This window comes from Chaetura pelagica, unplaced genomic scaffold, assembly GCF_000747805.2.
Source record: "Chaetura pelagica isolate M959 unplaced genomic scaffold, ChaPel_1.0 scaffold36, whole genome shotgun sequence".
NCBI classification, from domain to species: domain Eukaryota; kingdom Metazoa; phylum Chordata; class Aves; order Apodiformes; family Apodidae; genus Chaetura; species Chaetura pelagica.
Window position 1 is genome coordinate 3,366,694 of NW_009953726.1, and position 14,128 is coordinate 3,380,821.

Genomic DNA, 14,128 nt, shown 5'->3' on the forward strand with positions numbered 1-14,128 from the left:
TTCCTGCTCTGAGTTGTGGCCTTTCCTTATCTAATGCAGCTTGTAAATATCCCAGTCATTGCATGGCAGAAAGGGACAAGTTTCAGGATATACACATACCTGGTCAGGTCTGTCTCCAGTCACTCAGCATCTTCCCTCTTGAGAGGAATGAGAAAATGCAGTTTGGCATCTCAGTGTGTGGGGATACAACCCACTTCCAGCCTGCAGGAATATGAGGCAGAAGATCCTAGAAAGAATGAGAGGGGGCTGAGTTGCTCATTTGAGGTCTTATCATCAATTTGCCTTAACTCAGGGAACCCTTCTGAAGTGAGCTTTTGTATTTTCTGGCTCAGCTCTCATTGGTGTGCAGGTCTGTGTCCCAGGTATTGTGTGGCCTTTTCCATCAGCAGGTGGTGTTTCCCATACAGCATCCTGACTGTGCTCACCTGTGCTCATTCCATTTACCTTGAAAATATTGTGTGGTGTAAAATTTAAGTACCTCAAAAAGTGAGACTTGGAAAAACTTCCAATAACTGTCCTCTGAGGGATTTTTAAGCACAAACATGCTCAGGCTGTGAATCATATCTCCTGTCCCAGTGCTCACTGGTTGCACATCAGTTGTTGTGCTGCCAAGTTTTGCAGCATCTTGGCTGATAAAGAGTGTGAAAAATGCTAAAAGCTGCACAGTTGTGTTCAGGATGCCATCTTGTAAGGGTCTGTGAGTCACACACTCCAGCACCTCAACACTGGAAGCAATTGGTTGATGCCTGCATCAACACAGCTGGATCTGCTGCTAAAATCCTCACCATAGGTGCATACTCTTACTTTGTTACTGCATTTTGGACCATTACCTTGTCCATTCCCCTGAGCTTCTGCAGGAAACAGACCTGGAAGGACTCTGCTCTGTTCCCTGATTTGTAAAGTCAGCACTCAGGAGCCCAGCTCATACCAAGATCCCCATCCCTTGGCTTCCACACAGTCTGTCCGTCTCTCCATGTATCTCCCCATGCACACCCAGGATCACAGGTCCCGTGCTGAATGCTGACACTTCAAATATAAACAGTATTACATTCTGTGTCTTGATGGAGAGCACAGTAGGATGTGAACGTTGCATGGAGAGAAAAGAGCTCAATAATCCAACAGCAGTTCTTGCATTCAAGCCCATCACTTTGAAGAGCAATGCTAATATGTGTAATAGTAATGAGTAATGTAGCTCATTGACTCGAGACAAACATGCTGTGGTGACTCACAGGTTTTGGAGATTAGATGAGAAGAACTCCTAGGCTGGATTCATTTTGTTTCTTTTTGTATTAGTGATTTTTATTTTCTTTTATTTTTGACAGATTGCAGTTTTCCTGCATTTCCCCTTTGTTCAGAATGATTTGACAAGTGGCATCTCTGAAAGCTGCTTGGCTGGTGGTGTGTTCAAGCTGTTCATGAGGATTTGTGCAGTGGGTGAAATTAAAGCTGGTTCATTTAGGTTGTCAGGAGCATGTTCTTTGGTTGGATGAAGAGTCCTCTCAAAACCAGGTTATCAATGTAAAGCAATTCACCTCTGTGGATGGGATTTTCAGCAGTTATTTCATAAAATATTTATATTCTAGTGACTATTCCTGATAGTAAGATTGTTTGCTGGAAGGGTTGGAATTAACTATACAAACCAGGGGAAGAACACTGTCAAAAACAGCTCCCTTACAAATAGAAGAATGGATTACTTGAAAATGGGGTTTTGGACTTGCTTTGTTCTGACTAACACCTTCCATGGATCCAGACAAGGAAAGCTATCTAACAAGCAGAAAGTTTCTTTCTTATATTTCTGAGATGGTTGGATCTGCAGTAGCAAAAGGGATTTATTCTGTATTTTAAGGTGCCATCTGAAAAATGGTTCTCTACCCATGTAATAAGTGGTAAAACCAGGAGTCTTTTCCCCTTTTCAAAACTTAGGAAACAACTAAACCATATTGTCAAAACTTTGCATGGAAAAGGGGTTCATTGTGGCCAGCCCCAAAGTTGCTTATTCATTGACCAACAACTACAAATTGAAAATGTTTGATTAAGTATTTGGGGACTTTTGACAAAGAAACAATCCAGAGTTTGCAGAGTGAGGAAAGGCAAGCTAGGGTGAAAACTGCCCTGCAGCCCTTGCAAGGGCTCCCACCCCAGCTGGTGTTTGCCTTGCTGCTGTGAGAGGTGGACCTTGCTGTGTCTGGAGGGGCTCGTCCATCTTACCCACCCCAGACACAGACTCATGAAACACAAGCATTTCAAGCAGGTGGTTGTTTGCCACGTCCTCAGTGTGTTGCTGAAGTCACTTCACTGCTTCTGTGGAGGAGCTCCTGCTGCTCTGATGTGCAGGAGCATCACTCCTCCCTCCACCCTCCTGCAGAGACTCCGAGTGTCTTTCCCTGATGCCCTTCCCAGTTCCTGCCTTTAACTTGTTGCTCTTCTCTCCCCAGCTATCGACCTGTTGTACTGGCGTGACATCAAGCAGACAGGGATCATGTTTGGCAGCCTCCTGCTGCTGCTCTTCTCCCTGACCCAGTTCAGCGTGGTCAGTGTGGTTGCCTACCTGGCCCTGGCCGGCCTCTCGGCCACCATCAGCTTCAGAATCTACAAATCTGTCCTACAGGCTGTGCAGAAGACAGATGAGGGACACCCCTTCAAGTGAGTGCTTTGCAGTCATGGCCTTGGGGCTGGGTCTCTCTCAAAGGATCCATTCCCACTGGCAAGTCACATTTCTTGAGGCTGCTTTTTGTCCTGGATAAAATTCAGGGGGAATAATTTAATATTTTTTTTTCCTGTTGTCCAGTGTCTTAAGAGCTGTGGGGCTGCGTTGGCTCAGGTCCTGGGAGGGAAGAAAGCCAACCCAAAAGCCATCATCCTCTGAGACATGGGAAATTTCTTCCTGAAATATCCAGAATTTTTCTTAGAAAATGCAGAGAACAAGTTTCATTAAGAGCTGACAATCATACGGTAGCTCTGCAAGCAGGAGGAGAGATGTTTTGGGCACACTGTGTTGAGCACAGAGGGAAACTGTAGCTTTTCTCCAGCAGTGCTGGGCTGTGGGGTGACATGGCATCATCCAAGGTGTTGGGGCTCTCCCACCCTCTGCAGGGTCTGGGCAGCTTGCTCTAGGACAGCAGTGCTCCTTTCTCCTCTGCTGTGCCAGCAAGTCAGTGAACCAGCTCATGGAACTACTCTGGTTTGCAAACACATTCCCTGAAGAGAAATCTTCTTGGGTGCTGCTCCTTCTGTTTCACTTGGGTCAGTTTAGGGATGTGACTTACAGTGTGGACAGAGCAGGGTGCAGGGCACACAGAGGAGCAGAGCAGAATGAAGGAGGCATTGCTGCTGAAGGTGACACGTGGCCAGACAGCAGCTTTTGTTCTTCCAGAGGCTGCCAGCTGGGAGAGATGTCCCCTTCTGCAGCAGGAGTGTTGCACAGAAGTTTGTGGGGAGCCCCCACATCTAGGATTTGAATCCCCCTTTGAGTGCACTAGGGAGGGAGATCCCATCAAGACTCTGCATGGGATGGGGCAAGGCTGTGGAGGTGAACAGCCTTGGTGCAGCCCACAGGGACCCAGGGAGGTGGGTCATGAAAGGTGAAGACTGTATGTGCTGGTGGCTCTGTGCCCACAGGAAGGGGTCACGCTGCTCCAGCTGCAAGGCAGTGAGGTCTGGGGGGGAGGGATTGTTGGGATAGACTGGCACAGGTGTGAGCAACAGGTGAACCTGCCTGAGTGTGTAACTGGACTTGCTTTTCTGGCAGAGCCTACTTGGAGATGGAAATGAATCTTTCACAGGACCAGGTTCAGAAGTACACAGACTGTCTCCAGCTATACGTCAACAGCACAGTCAAAGAGCTGAGGAGACTCTTTCTTGTTCAAGACCTCGTGGATTCTTTAAAAGTAGGATTGCTTTAAATATTTTTAACCCCTCCCTAGAGGATCAATCTACATTTCAAACTTCTGTTCCCCATGTTGACAGTGTCACCATAAAACCTAGGTTTGTGTAGCCTCAAATATCGAAGTTGCTCTCCTTTTTGGTTTCCAAACTGCTTCCTTCCAGAAGTTTAGAGGTTTGGCTGGTTGCATTTTAATGTATTGCTACATGATGCAGGTTTTATAAAAGTTGCAGGACCAGCTTAGCTCCACTGCAGTTCTAGAAGCTACTTTGCCTTATGCTTTCTGTGACTTTGCAAAAAAAGAGTGTGTTCCCCTGTAATACTGAACAGCACTGAACAGCAGAACAGAGAATGGGGTTTGTACACCCAGAAAAAGTACCTAGTTCCTAGAGTGCCTGACCTAACAAGTCCCTTTATACACTGAAAAGAGCTAACGGGCTGTTAAGGTAGCTAGTTAAGGGGACTAATTTCTTCTTATGCTGACACTAGAGGTGTTGTAATAATCTGTCTCTAATTTAGTTTGCAGTACTAATGTGGCTGCTGACTTACGTGGGAGCCCTCTTCAATGGCCTGACTCTTCTGATAATGGGTAAAAAGCAACATTTCTTTAAAAAATCTCTTTCTAACTTCAACTCCCTCAGCATTTCTGCCTAGACAAGACAGCCTGTCCTGATTGTGCCTTCCCCACAGTTAAACCATCAACTTTTATTTCCCTTTCCAGTAAATATTCATTATTCCCATCCTCCTGCTAGAATTAATTTGCATGTTATGGCTTTGCAGCCACTGGTCCCAGAGCAAGGGGAGATTCCATATTTGGGAGGTTTGAGCAAAGTTCATTTTTAATTCGAAGATCCCTGGTGGATCAGCTGACCAAGTGGCATGATAGGTGTTTGTCTCTGTCTGAAGTAGGTCTCTTCTCTGGAGGAATCTGCTCTGCAGGAATGTAACAGTGTGCTCTTTTTCTCCTCAGCTGTGGTGTCTATGTTTACTCTCCCTGTCGTATATGACAAGTACCAGGTAAGTGTGTCTGCACGGTGGGGTCCAGGTGTCTGGCTGGTTCTGCCTTCCTGATGCCTGATTGACTTGGTCTCCTTCTGCTCTTTGCAGGCACAGATTGATCAATACTTGGGACTCGTGAGGACCCACATAAACACTGTTGTGGCAAAGTGAGTTCAGCAGCAGGACTGAGCAGAAGTTTTGCTGCGAGGTTGTGGTGCACAGGGAGGGGTGGTGAAGAGCTGGGTGGTCCCTGGGACACTGTACCCTGTGAATAATGCCCTCCCCAGCCTCCATCCAGGAGCCTGCAGGAGGGCAGGTGCCTGGAGGAGCACAGTATTTTCCAGCTGAGCATAGACTGAGGCAGAGCTGTGACCTTACATTCTTCTCTCCCCTCTCCTGCCCTGTGTGGAAGCTGTGGACAGAGCAGCCCAAGCAGGGACTGATCTCCATACTTCTACCTGGCCAAGACAGGAAGGAATGTGTGAACTCGCTCCTCCACTGACCACCCCAAGTCTGGGTTTTTGCATTCAGAGACTCTGTCCTTCAGAGTGAATAATGCCAGTGGGAATTAGAACAGCACCCTGTTACAGAAAGAAAGTACCTGGAAGCACCAAGAGCTTGAGCATTTCCAACCACCATAGGACAGAGAGAAGACCTGGATGAAATACTTGATGCAATCTGCTCTTAGTTCCTAATGTGTTGCCAGTATCAAAAGCTTTTGTGGGGTCCCTAAGGGCACAGTGAGAGTCTGAACATAGTTCTCAACACTAAAAAATTCCTGAAGCAGGACGACTGGTTGGGAAGGTAGATCCATACATCTCAGCAGTTTGTATCTGTGGCTTTGCAAAAGTTGGCTGAATAGCAGGTGGCCAACTGAAGGTTACAAAATGGTGAGGTACAGAGAACAAGTGACTCACAAGGCAGTGCTGAGGAAACTGGGCTTGTTTAGCCTGGCAAGGAGGGACCTAAGAGGTGATTTCATATTAGCCTGTAAGTACCTGATGGGGAGTTACAAGATTATAGAGCTAAAGTCTTCTCAGCAGGGGCAGATTTTGCAACAAGGAGCAACAACATAAATCCAGCTTTGGAGGTTGATGTTGGACATTAGGAGAGGCTTTTTCTCTAGGAGATTAGGACAGCACTGCAGCAGGCTGCACAGTGAGGTGCCAGAACCTCCTTGCTGGGAGGTTTTCAAGGTGCACCAAGACAAAGCTGTGGCCAACCTGATTTAGCACTGGCAAGTCCTGCATCACGTAGGGAGCTGATTCAGAGACTTCCAGGGCTCCTTTCCAGCCAATATTTCTGTCACCCCTCACTTTGGGAAGGACTAAACGTCTATACTGAAAATCCTTTGTTTAAACTGAATTCCTGACTTCCAGTGGACCATGGTAGGTTAGTGAAGCGGGGGAGGATGTCACTGAGCATATCCCATGGTTACATGAACCACCAAAAAACTGATAATTTACAACTAGGAGCCTGTAAGAACATGTAGATGAACTTCACCCCTTTTTCTTATTAGGCTCTAGTCCACAGTCCAGCTGTTATGGCAACACACTGAACACAAGCCAGAGATTATCCCTGAGTGAGACTCCAAGTGGGGATCTGCTGGAGTGGAACAGCTGCCTCACCATCTAATAATAAACTTATGTTTCTTTTCTTTCTAGGATTCAAGCTAAAATCCCAGGTGCTAAGAGAAAGGCAGAGTAAAGCAGACACCAAGAATCCATCAACTACAGTAGTGAATAATGGGGGAATCTGGAGTGAAGCAGCTCTGTTCTTACACTTGACTGCAAATTTATCATTCTTTTCTTTCTCGACACCATAATCCTAGGAACATGAAACTGGGAAGCAGTGCTTTTCCCCTGCTGCTTCTGCACTTAGAATATTTGCAATCACTTGTGTCAAGCACTATAGTAAAGAGAAAAGTGTACTAGATGTGGTTTTATTTGTGTTGCTTATAAAGTGCATGATGGTGAGAGCCTAAATACTATTGACCTCTTTTCTTTTAATTCTTTTTTTTTTAGTGTTTTTCCTTCTTCTATTGGCATTGCTTCTATAACTTTTAATGTTACATGTGGCTAGGGGCTTTCCTGCTTAGTGCACTGATGCAATAGTTGAAATTGCTTCTACGTCACTGGGTTGCTGGTTGGATTCATCTTTATTAACTATATAGAATTGTAGACTGATGTTTTAGTGTTTTCCAGCACAAAGAAAATGAACAGTAATCGGTACTTACATGGTAATCAGTTTTGTATAACTCCAAAAACAAAAATCATGAAAACAAGACCCAGTACTTTTGTTGTAAGGGATGGACAGGTTGATTTACATGTGTGGTAACTGGAAAGTTCCAGCATGGTCAATTTATTACAATTTGTATTACATTCTCTGTAGTTCCTAATGGACTTACTGATGGACTCTGAATATTTGCACTTATGTACTTGATACCGAATGCAGAAATAAATGTTACTAAATGTAAAAAGGTTCTCCCTCTGGTTGCCACTGGGGTTAGCTTGACATTTGCAAACTGGACTCATCCCATGCAAAAAGAAGCATTTTCCTCTCCTCTCTCCCCTTGAGATCCACCTGCCCTTACAAAGTGGTGCAGTCCAACCAGATCATCTGTAGCTCCAGCTCATCTCTCAGTTTCACATCCTGATGAGTACAGAAATAAAATAACTTAGCACGTGGTTTGGGTTTAATTTATTTATTTTTATGTTTTTCTAGCAAATAGGAAGGTGCAGTATTTGTCTCTTCCTCCATGTGCACCTTGGTGCCAATCAGAGGCAGCACAGCACAAAGGACTCCCCAGTTCCCTTCTCCTCATGTCACTCTCTCATCCAAACCTGTTCTTTGAAATCTGCTTTCAACTGTGGGACCCACAGTGACCCCAGAGGCTGGAAACAAAAGTAAATATTTGCTTTTGTTCAAAGGTGAAGGTTTCTAAAGATTGGCATTTGATGTTTGGGAGCCATTGGACAAGAGGAGCAGCTGATAAACATTCTCTAAAGTGCTTCAAAACCAGTAGGGGGTTGAGTGCTGAATGATTTGCCTATTTGTGGAACATCCCTGGGGACATTTTTTTTTGCTGTTGTTTGAAAATGTGAACATCAAAATATTTTCAGCCAAACTGCAGGTTTTCTCTTTTTCTCTCCCAAAAGCTTTTATGCAGAACTTATTTTTTTTCCACAAAGAACAAGATCCTTAAACACCTGAACTTTTTGAGTGGAAGTATTGACTTTCTTTGAATTCATTCATGTAATTCACCTTCCTCTCAGGCACACGTGAACATGGTGACACCTGTCCTAAGTCAGGCTGCAGTTCTGTTTGACTGTGTGTAGATGTACAACCCAAACACACATGAGGAGCTGGTAGAAATGTTGGCATGGCTGTGGGCTCCTTAATTCTGGTGAGGAATCCCAAATACCCTTGATTTCCTTCAAGGTTTATATTTAAATCTTCTTTGCTCTTATTTAAAAATACTAGAGCATCTTTTAAATGGTCAGCTGCAGCCAGATATGAACACTTGTTCTCCATAAGAACCTGAATACCTCAATGTGACATCTGTTCATTTGATCAAATGTTATGGATCAATATGTTTGGTTGAGCTCATGTAGTTTGCAGCCAGGAGCCCAACACCTATCCCAGCCTTTGCTGCCTCCCAAGACTTTCCTACCAGGGCACTCAAAATGGGCAATACATACCCTGCAACTCTGAGGAAGGCAGAAGAGCCTTTGTGAGAGTCCTTGGAGATAAAGACTGACCTTCAGAATTCTTATTTCTTACCAGATGAGTATGTGGGTCCCAACAGGTTCATTTTGAAAATGAGCAGATTTAATGTCCCATCCCACTGGTCCCATAAATGTCCTTCCCAAGCACCAGCAATGCAGCTACATCCAAGAGTGGCCTTTGGAATCCCAAGCAGGATTTAAAGGCTACATCCCCAGTATGTATTTGGAAATCAAACAGAATAAATTATTTTGGCAGAGTCCAAAGGGGCTTAGGAACTAAGACCAGGAATCCCACTTTGCATTCTCTAGCATCACCCCCTCCCAAAACCCACAGCCCTCCACTCCAGGCCCTCATCACCCCAACCGTGGCCCTGCACACCCACTTCCCCAACCCATGGCCTTTACTCCTCTCTTTTCTCACATCCCACCTTTCCAACCCAGCTCCCAAACTTCCTTGCAGCCACCCTGCCTTCCCATGTATTTAGCAGTAACAACCTGCAAATGGGCAAGTGCTGCTGAGCAGCTGGGGCAGGTCACTCTGGTGGGTGGAACCAATTTGAGAGACCATGTTGGGATGCACCAGAAGCAAAGGACTTTAGCCAGTGCTTGGATTACTTGTGCTGCCCACGGCCACTTACTGCCACTGTCACCTTACTGGGATCACAGCAGCACTTCCCATCACACCTTTGGACATGCAGGTTTGGAGAAAGCCATCGTGCCAGAAGCTCCTTGAGTCTTGTTTGCTGAACCTCCACTAACTAATGGTCCTGCTTATACACCTTGCAAGGCCAGAGCCCCTCTACATGTAGGGATTGAAAGGTTGTGATGCCTTTAGTGTTCCCTGATAAGTCTCATTTATAGAGAAATATATAAATATATATCATTATACCTCCATCTCTGTTTTCAAGCAAGTGATGGAAAAAGCCAACACTGAGCTCTACTTTTTAGAAATCCTTTAGTGTGATCACAGTAGGTGGCTGGAGGTACTAACTACAACGGCACCTTCATCTGCTGGGCTGGGCTCTGAAGTACACCAGCAGTAAAGGTCTTTTACTTCTGATTTTCATTTGCATTCAAAGTGAAGAGCAGCCTTAGAAGTCTGAATAGTAAAGTGGCAAACTTGTGAGGGTCTCTAGGCAGGGGAAACCTGGGCAGCAACTCACACTGCCAGGGCAAAATGCAGGGGAGGGCATTCAAACATGCTTTTCTCTTCAAAATGTTCCTTGCCAGAGGAACCTGGACATCACATCACTAGTGCTGCTGAAGTCAGCTTGTCCTCCTGGTTCAAAGGTTGCTTTCACAAGGTATGCAAGTGTATGGGTGCTTTGAAGACCCACCTAAGCAAATGAGGTTGTTCAGGTGATTGAAGTTAGGTGTGTGCTAAATACCTTGTCCAGGCAGCATCTCTCATCCTGTGTCTCCAGGTAGTTTGAGATGCTGATACTCCCTTTGTGGAGAGGAAGCTGAGAGGTTTCTAAGGTGAATGTCTCTGCTGGGAAGCTTGTTTAGATGGAAGGACAGATCTGGACCAGGCCTTTCCATGGCTGGGAACTGGCTGGCTGGTGTAAAGGAGGCAGCTGTGTTTGGATCTGCTCAGCATGGTGCTGCCTTTCAAGGAAGATAACAAGTCTACCTGCAGAGTTTACCTTTGCAAGCTGTGTTACCTTTGACTGTGCTAATTTGAACTGAATCCAGTTTGGCTCTGGCTTGGGCATACGAAATCAGGAGTGGCCTGTGAGAGGAAACATTTTCTTAGAGCATCTACAAATGTGTCTTTTTTAGGCTCTATGACTTACAAATATCTTCTCCATGGTTTCATCTGTAGCTTCCAGAAACTTTTTGATCTTGCTCCTGAAATACTGCCTGTTAAGGAGAGGTTCAGTAGTTACTGAAGAGCCCTGTCAGTGCTTTATGTCACTTGAGTGTCTCTGTACCTTGAAATGAATGCTCAGCTGGTAGTTTGATGTGAAATGTGAATACTCTCCAACATGGTTGGTTTTGATCCCCTGCTTCTTGATCCCTCAGCAGCAATCCACTCTTCTTCTGGCCTGTGGATTTGCCTCTGAGCTGTTACTGCTTCCTTTTATTCTTCCTCTGGTCTTTAATATTAAATCCAGTGAGAGTAGAATCATAAAACACATCAGTGTCAGGAAAGCCCTGTAACTGGGAGAAGATAAGAATGATAAAATATTCTGTGAGCAGCTAATCCAGCTAGAGAGAGTCTGTCGTCTTCCCCCTGGCTTTTGCTACCTCCCTGCACGTTTTCAGATGGATCTGGCTCCCACCCCTGTCCTGGTGGGTGACAAGTCAGTCAACTGTGAGCTCATCAGCCTTTCCTTCTCCATATGGGCCCAGGGAAATAATGTGGCACTTGCCTGTGTTTGCCCAGTGCTGCCTTGGAAACACCAAGTGTGATGTGTTTCTTCCTGGCTCTTAATATACGTATATATATATATTTTAGGCACAGAATTAAAAGATGGTCCATCAGTGAATTTGGATGCAAGCTTCCCAGGAAGCTGGGACTCAGTGGAGTGAGGCTGCTGGCATGAAGGAGACTGGCTGGCACATGCAGCCACTGGGGAACATATGGCATTGGGATGAGGGTGAGACACGTCCACTGCTAGAAGGGTCAATAGCTGCAGTGCCTGAGAATGGCAGGAATGGTTTCTGGTCCTTTCTGCCAGGCTTTCCTGCTGCTCAGCACCTGAACAGAAGAGAATGGCAAACCCTTGCTCTCTGCCACGGCAGGAGGAAGATCCTGACAGTGCACAATCCTGCTGCAGAGCTGTGTGTGGGAATGGGAGCTGCCTGTACCCAGGGACATGGGCTTGAGCTGCTTCTCTCTTTCTTACCTGACCTGTTCATGTCCTTGTCTTTGGCGTTTCCTCAGAAGTGAACACTCAGCTCCCCTCTGTTGGTGCCCTCCTCTGGCAGCAGCTGAGCCAGGTCCCTGCAGGCTGGCTCACATGCCTGTGACTTGTCCCTGCAACAACCCTACTTTCTTCTTTCTGTGGGCAGCTGTTGCTGTGGGAGGATGAGCCCTGCAGAGCCAGAAAGGGCACCCCAAGCCCTCTGAACCTGCTGCAAGCCCAGCTGTCTTCACCACCTCTGCAGCTCACCTAGGAAGAGTGCTAACCCCACAGGTGGGCCAGAGGCATGTCCTGGGGACATCCCTGTGTGTGCAAGGCCACATAGAGTGAGCCAGGCAGGCAGGTGATTAGGCTGTTCTGTCTACCCCTTTGCAAGCCCCCCTGGGCTGTGACGTGCCCATCTCTGCATCACCCGTGTTCTTGTCTTCCCTTTCACTCCTGCTCTGCCTCAGCCAAAGTGCTGGGAGATGCTGCAGGGACCAGGACCAAAAGAAGAGGACAGGACAGAGCTGCAGGTGAAATCCATCTAAGAAAACCAAACCAGCCTCGTGCTGACAGGCTCTCATTGCTTTTCCCTCCCATCTGCCCCTTAACTGGCAGGTCTCATGTCCACTGAATAGCAGTGATTCAGCCTCAAGGTTGCAATTTATGCCTCCTCGTGGCTCTGCTTGTTTAATTTGAAACAAGAATCCAGTCCAGTGAAGCTAATTGTCACTCACAGTGAAGCCCTTCTGCACGTGGTCCCTTTGTGAGGGAGCTCTCAAGGGCATTTTAGTTCTTGGCTTTACTTCTTTTGTTCTGCTCTCTAATTTAACTACTGTGATGTAAAGCAGCCCAGACTAGTCCAAAAATGTTTATAATGTTTTATAGATGTGACCAATAAAAAAAAAAAAAAAGGGGGATGTGACATTCAGGCAGTGGAATGACTTGAAGAGCAGGTGTCTTTACACAGAGGGTTCTCCACTTGCCAGGTCAGACAGGAAACCTCGTTTCATTTCTCCTAATTCAACAGATGCTTGATTGGAGAAACCACCATCCACTGCAGTAATTAACCTGCTACACTGGGTGAAAAAGCATCACCTTTGGCACAGGCAACCCATGAATAACACTTCCCAGCAGAACATCAGCTTAACTTGTCAATTACCAGCAAATTTGCAGCACTTTGTTAGGGAGCAGTGGGGCTGGGACTTCCTCAGAAGTCGTTTGAGGAAGCACCTCTTCTGTTCCTCCTAGTTGGAAACCTTGAACTCCTGGAAACCTTCCTCACCTCTCTCTCTCTCTCTCTGCCCTAGAAACCTGCACAATTTACAGCTTCTCCAGCTGAGATGAACAACACAAAAGTATCCAAAAGTATACTCCAGGTTTCCATTTCAGCTTAAAAAAACCAACCAAACAAAACAACAACAACAAACTTGAAGGAGCATAAAATCCTGATGCTACAAATGTCACTTTTGAACACCAGACTTTCAGAAATAAGCTTAAATCTTAATTCTGACACCAGGAGATAACCAAGAACCTCAGCCTCCAGTGTTTTATCTCGCCCACCTTCCCAACAGCAAATCACAAGTCCATGACTCACCTACTATCCCAATAATGCAAAGGAAAGGAAAACATCCTTCCTACTGCCATTGAGGCAGTGACACTCCCACAACTCTCCAGTCACAAGAGACTTGAGTAAGTCTGTCTTCCAGAGGGAAATGCTGTGGTCTCAGTTATGCAGGATGAACTGTGGTACCGTAGCTTAAGTTTTGCAAAAGAAAGATCAGGCAGAGAAGCTGCTCTAGGGTTGTGCACCTGGAGCTTCTGATGTGAAGGAAGCTGTGAACAAAGCAGATTAATTTTTGATTAATTGATTTTTAAGGGGCTCTTCAGGAGCAGGTGGTAGTTGGTAATGCTGAAAGGAGAGGTCAGACCTGAAGTTTCCCAGGTATCAGCCACATTTCAAATTTTCATGCATAAAATGAAAATAGATAAAATACCCCAGACGTAGAGGATGTTAATGAGCTTTGCTTAAGATATGAAGTGGTGAAGTATTGGAAGACCATAGAATGGTTTGGGTGGGAAGGGACCTTAAAGATTATCTAGTTCCAACCCCACTGCATGGGCAGGGACACCTCCCACCAGCCCAGGTTGCTCCAAGCCCCATCCAACCTGCCCTTCAACACTGCCAGGGATGGGGCAGCCACAGCTTCCCTGGGCAACCTGGGCCAGGGTCTCACCACCCTCACAGCAAAGAATTTCCTCCTAACATCTAACCTAAACCTCCCCTCTTCCAGTTTTAATGCAGTACCCCCTGTCTTGCTACAAGCTCTTGTCAAAAGTCCCCCCCAACCACTGGGATGCCATATGGAAGGAACTGGGTAGTCTTGAAGCCTATGAGCAACAAAGATCAGATGACATTTTGCAGCAGAAATGTGAACTTCTGTCCTGGATTGGTAACAGAAAATTCTCTTGCTGGCTACAAGGTGCCTGCTTGGCAAAAAAGACTGGTGAGAAAACCCTGGTCAAAGTCAATGTGGAAGTGCTCAGTGGGGCAGAGAGGTGCTGTCCAAGGGAATGTAGGGGCAGGAATGGAGTGCAGAGGAGTTTGGCTTCCTTACTCCAGCAAAATGAAGGCTGGGAAGGGGGGATATAGTTGCTCTTTACAC

At 46.0% G+C, this 14,128-nt stretch overlaps 1 protein-coding gene across 2 annotated transcripts in view; it reads left to right on the forward strand.

Moving 5' to 3' along the window:
• RTN1 (reticulon 1) overlaps nt 1–7,361 on the forward strand; it is a 125,236-nt gene extending 117,875 nt beyond the window's left edge. For both annotated transcript variants that reach the window (XM_010000685.1, XM_010000686.1), the window contains 6 exons: nt 2,436–2,643; nt 3,749–3,887; nt 4,403–4,472; nt 4,854–4,900; nt 4,991–5,049; nt 6,547–7,361. In XM_010000685.1, the coding sequence (XP_009998987.1) occupies nt 2,436–2,643; nt 3,749–3,887; nt 4,403–4,472; nt 4,854–4,900; nt 4,991–5,049; nt 6,547–6,589 (566 nt within the window). In that variant the 3' untranslated portion in view covers nt 6,590–7,361. The remainder of the gene's footprint in view (nt 1–2,435; nt 2,644–3,748; nt 3,888–4,402; nt 4,473–4,853; nt 4,901–4,990; nt 5,050–6,546) is intronic.
• Nucleotides 7,362–14,128: the final 6,767 nt, after the last annotated feature.